This window comes from Oryctolagus cuniculus, chromosome 13, assembly GCF_051225735.1.
Source record: "Oryctolagus cuniculus isolate XC-2025 breed Fujian yellow rabbit chromosome 13, ASM5122573v1, whole genome shotgun sequence".
NCBI lineage: Eukaryota > Metazoa > Chordata > Mammalia > Lagomorpha > Leporidae > Oryctolagus > Oryctolagus cuniculus.
The window spans coordinates 76,060,679-76,066,311 of NC_142879.1; the positions used below are offsets into that span (position 1 = coordinate 76,060,679).

The 5,633-nt window shown below is 47.3% G+C and overlaps 1 protein-coding gene across 1 annotated transcript; it reads left to right on the top strand.

Moving 5' to 3' along the window:
• Window positions 1–1,152: 1,152 nt before the first annotated feature.
• LOC100342906 (prothymosin alpha) lies at window positions 1,153–2,143 on the top strand. The gene has a single exon (XM_002717620.6). It carries the CDS (start codon window positions 1,333–1,335, stop codon window positions 1,663–1,665), a length of 333 nt encoding a protein of 110 aa, XP_002717666.1. The 5' UTR covers window positions 1,153–1,332; the 3' UTR covers window positions 1,666–2,143.
• Window positions 2,144–5,633: the final 3,490 nt, after the last annotated feature.

Genomic DNA, 5,633 nt, shown 5'->3' on the forward strand with positions numbered 1-5,633 from the left:
CCAGCAGATGGACAATCCCTCTCTTTCACTCTCTCTGTAACTCTTTCAAATAAATAAATAAAATAAACCTTATAAAATAGATGTCAGTGGCTGGTGGTGTGGCATAGTGGGTAAAGCTGCTGCCTGTAGTGCCAGCATTCCACGTGGGTGCTAGTTCGAGTCCTGGCTGCTCCCCTTCTGATCCAGCTCTCTGTTATGGCTTGGGGAAGCAGAGGAAGATGGTCCAAGTGCTTGGGCTCCTGCACCGATGTGGGAGACTTGGAAGAAGCTTCTGGCTCCTGGCCGTTGCAGCCAATTAGGGAGTGAACCAGCAAATGGAAGACCTCTCTCTGTCTGCCTCTGCCTCCCTATATAATTCTGCCTTTCAAATAAATAAATAAATCTTTAAAAAAATAAATATCAGAATGAAGTTGACACTGTCTATTGGGTATTCTGCTCCGCGTTACTGAGCATATCATCTGATAGGATCAGAGTTTTAAAAAAATTATTATAGGAAAATTCAAAATACAAGTAAGAGAAAAAGAGATTAGCATGGAGTTGCCAGGATAACCACTTTAATAATCACCAACAATTTTTTAAAAACAGCTATTTATTTATTTGAAAGGCAGAGTTACAGAGAAGGAGACACACACACACACACTGAGAGAGAGAAAGAGAGAGGTCTTCCATCCACTAGTTCACTCCCCAAATGGCCACAATGGCTGGAGCTGGGCTGGGTTGAAGCCAGGAGCCCAGAGTGTCTTCCTGGTCTCCCACATGGGTGCAGAGGCCCAAGGACTTGGGCCGTCCACCACTGCTCTCCCAGGCACGTTAGCAGGGAGCCAGATTGGAAGTGGAGCTGCTGGGAACTGGTGCCCCTGTGGGATGCTGGGGGTCTCGGGCAGAGGCTTTCACCTGCTATACCACAACGCCGGCCCAGGTACTGACAACTTGGCCAACTTTTTTGTTCCTGGAGTAGTTTCAAGCACATCACAGATATCAAGTCACTATACTCGCCATCACTGCAGGATGTGTTGATGCACAGATACTATGAAGAACATCGCTTAGTGTGACCATGAAGCTTTATCACAGCTTACACAACTAACAATATCTTTGTAATAGTACCTGATACCTACTTCAAACTGCATTAGCTTTGTTTTTACAAGTAAAAAGATAATTCTGGCCCCCACTGGCTGCTCTGAAAAGCCATCTTTGCATTGTTCCGGGGCCCGGCTCCCCGCTCGCCGCAGCCGCCTCCGCCGCCGCCGCGGACTCCGGCAGCTTTGTCGCCAGAGCCCCCGAACGCCCGCTTTCTCTCGAGTCCGCTGCCTCGGATCCCCGGCATGCCCCACCATGTCCGACGCGGCCGTGGACACCAGCTCCGAGATCACCACCAAGGACTTGAAGGAGAAGAAGGAAGTGGTGGAGGAGGCGGAGAATGGGAGAGACGCCCCCGCCAACGGCAACGCCAATGAGGAGAACGGGGAGCAGGAGGCGGACAACGAGGTAGACGAGGAAGAGGAGGAAGGTGGCGAGGAGGAAGAGGAGGAGGAAGAGGGCGATGGTGAGGAAGAGGACGGAGACGAAGACGAGGAGGCCGAGGCGGCTACAGGCAAGCGGGCAGCTGAGGATGACGAGGAGGACGACGTGGACACCAAGAAGCAGAAGACCGACGAGGATGACTAGACCGCAAGGCAGAAGGCACCCGTGAACCCGAGGCCGCCGTGACCTTCCACCCTCACTCCCGTCTCCCCCAACGTGGCCGCCCGCGCCCTTGCGGACGCAGCGCTCACGCCCACAAACCCAGTGAGTTCGCAACAGGGGAAGGACAGCACCAAACTCCAGGCCCTGCTTTCTTTCTTAAAAGTACTTTAAAAAGGAAAATTTGTTTGTATTTTTTATTTACATTTTATATTTTTGTACATATTGTTAGGGGTCAGCCATTTTTAATGATCTCGGATGACCAGACCAGCCTTCGAGCGTCCTCTGTCCTACTTCTGACTTTACTTGTGGTGTGACCATGTTCATTCTAATCTCAAAGGAGAAAAAAAACCTTGTAAAAAAAGCAAAAACGACAACAAAAAAACAATCTTATTCCGAGCATTCCAGTAACTTTTTTTGTGTATGTACTTAGCTGTACTATAAGTAGTTGGTTTGTATGAGATGGTTAAAAAGGCCAAAGATAAAAGGTTTCTTTTTTTCCTTTTTTTGTCTATGAAGTTGCTGTTTATTTTTTTTTATTTTATTTTTTTTTTGACAGGCAGAGTGGACAGTGAGAGAGAGAGACAGAGAGAGAAAGGTCTTCCTTTTGCCGTTGGTTCACCCTCCAATGGCCGCCGCTGCAGCCGGCGCACCGCGCTGATCCGATGGCAGGAGCCAGGATCCAGGTGCTTTTCCTGGTCTCCCATGGGGTGCAGGGCCCAAGCACCTGGGCCATCCTCCACTGCACTCCCTGGCCACAGCAGAGAGCTGGCCTGGAAGAGGGGCAACCGGGACAGAATCCGGCGCCCCAACCGGGACTAGAACCCGGTGTGCCGGCGCCGCAAGGTGGAGGATTAGCCTATTGAGCCACGGCGCCGGCCAGTTGCTGTTTATTTTTTTTTGGCCTGTTTGATGTATGTGTGAAACAATGTTGTCCAACAATAAACCGGAATTTTATTTTGCTGAGTTGTTCTAACAACAACAACAAAAAGATAATTCTGGTACTAGTGTCAAAAGTCTATTCAAGAGGAGAAAAACCAGGGGCTGGCATTGCAGCATAGTGGGTTAGGCTGCTTCTTGGAATGTGTGTGTTCCGTATCAGAGCTCTGGTTCAAGTCCTGGCTGCTCTGTTTCCAATCTAGCTTCCTGCTAATGCAATGCATTATGGAAGGCAGCAGATGATGGCTGAGGTGCTTAGGGCCCTTGCCACTCATGTGGGAGACCTGAATGGAGTTCTGGGCTCCTCCTTCAGCCTCTCCCAGCCTTGTATGTGGAAGGTATTTGGGGAGGAGCCAGCGAATAGAAAATCTCTTTGTCTCTTTCTCTGTCACTCTGCCTTTCAAGTAGATGAAAATAAATAAACATTAATACAAAAAGAGGAGACAAATCAGAAGGGAAGCTAGTTAGGAGCTTTGTTGCTAAAAGTTTTTTTTTAAAGATTTATTTATTTATTTGGAAGTCAGAGTCACAGAGAGATAGGGACACACACACACACACACACAGAGAGAGAGAGAGAGAGAGAGAGAGAGAAAGTTTTCCACCCTTTGGTTTACTGCTCAAATGGCTGTAGATGCTGGGACTGGATCAGGCTGAAGACAGGAGCCCTGAGCTTCTTCCAGGTCTCCCATGTCGGTGCAGGGGCCCAAGCACTTGGGCCATCTTCCATTGCTTTTCCCAGGCCATTAGCAGGGAGTTGGATTGGAAGTGGAGCAGCCAGGACAAGAACCAACACTCATATGGGATGCTGGCGTTGCAGATGGTGGCTTAACTCGCTACACGACAGTGCCCACTCTATTAAGAGTTTTAGTTTAAAGTTTGGCAATGAGCAAGGGATGGTGGAAAAGCCAGAAGAAGCCAAGATCGGATGGGAGGGAGTCTTAAGGATGAGGCATCAAAAAAGAAAAAAGGAAGGGGATGACAGGAAAATTGAATAAATTTCACTAGAAATTTAAACCAATGACAATTTATACACAATCAGTTGGTACATAACTTAGGGAGCGACATTGAAGAGGAGCTTGTAATGTCACAGATTTTGTAAACTGGCAGTAAGCAAATGCATGTGTTGGGGGCATTCACATATATGTGTACGCACACACATGCTCAAATTCCGAGGGTTCAAGCCATCTTCAGGGAAGAAGAAGAAAAGCAGAATGAGCTGCCTTAGGCCATCACTGACCAGGCATCTGAGCTCCGGCAGGTTCGCACCCTTCTCTCTGCCTTCGTTTCCTTATCTCTGATGGAGGGACAACAGAGCATCTCCCTTGTAGAGCTGTTAAGAGCGTTAAATGAGTTAATATATGTGAGGCACTTACAACAGTGCCTCTCAAGTGAGGAAAATAAATGTTCACTTTTATCAGCATGTCGACTCTGGCCGCCTTTATTCTGCACTGGTCACGTAATTGATGCTTACATTTAATTTTTATCACAGTGCTTGAATGCAGCCATATAGACTTTTATGATGACCCTAACTCTTAAGAACTAACCCAGTCAACAGGCGTTTGAGACATACTAGCAGGATGACATGTTTGCTTTGGGGACCTTCAGGTGCAAATGTCTCCAAGAATTTAGAAAAATCTAGAAGCTCATATTTGAAGATTTCATTCTGCCGAAGAATGAAGAATTCTTTACTTTATATGAAGAATTTTCAGATCCTGCAGCAAAGCTCCTTACTGGCTGTCGCAACCCTGCAACTCCCAGAGCTAAATCATCAGAATGTCTCAGAAAACATACACCTGTTTTTTTTTTTTTAATTCAGATGTGTTATTTATTTGAGAGAGAGAGAGAGAGAGAATTTTCTATCTGCTGCTTCACTCCCAAATGGATGCAACAGCTGGGACTGAGCCTGGAGTTAGGAACTCCAACCAGGTCTCCCAGTTGAGTGGCAACAACCCAGGTACCACCATCTGCTGCTTCCCAGGAGCATTGGCAGGGAGTTGAAATGGAAGTGTAGTAGCTGGGACTTGAACCTGACACTCTGATATGGGATATAGGTATCCCAAGTGGCAGCTTAACCCACTGCTCTAGATCACTTACTGCTCATGTGATGTTCTGATACACGCATACATTGTGTAGTGTCCAAGCAAGGTAAACATATCTAGCTCCTCAAAGAGTTAACATTTCTTTATGATGATAGCTTTTAAAATTCTATCTCCTTGGTATTTTTTTTCAATAAACAAAGATAGCAGTACCTGGACTCTCTCTATAGTCACCCTATGGTGCAATAGAACCCTAGAAATTATTGCTTCTATCTGACTACAATGTAGCACCCCCTAATCAACCTTTTCCCACCTTTTCCTTGCCACTGGCTTCTCAGCCTCTGGTAGTTACCATTATATTCTACAGGGTCACTTTTGTTGCAAAGTTTTAATTCCAATTTACTTTAAATATTAGGGGGAAAGTTGACTTTAGCTTTTTAAAATTTATTTGACAGAGTTAGACAGTGAGAGAGTGAGACAGAGAGAAAGGTCCTCCCTCTGTCGGTTCACCCCCCAAATGGCCAGGAGCCAGGTGCTTCCTCCTGGTTTCTCACAGGGGTGCAGGGACCAAGCACTTGGGCCATCCTTCACTGCCCTCCTGGGCCACAGCAGAGAGCTGGACTGGAAGAGGAGCAACCAGGACTAGAACCCAGCGCCCATATGGGATGCTGGCACCACAGGCGGTAATGGAGGTGAAATCCACATAACATAAAAGTCGGTGGAATTTTGTACTTTTGTGATGGGCTGCAGCTACCACCTTTATCGAGAATGGAAAGTTTCTTTTTTTTGACAGGCAGAGTTAGACAGTGAGAGAGAGAGAGCGAGAGTGAGAGAGAGAGAGAGAGAAAGGTCTTCCTTCCGTTGGTTCACCCCCCAAATGGCCGCTACGGCCGGTGCGTTTTGCTGATCCGAAGCCAGGAGCCAGGTGCTTCTTCCTGGTCTCCCATGCGGGTGCAGGGCCCAAGCACTTGGGCCATC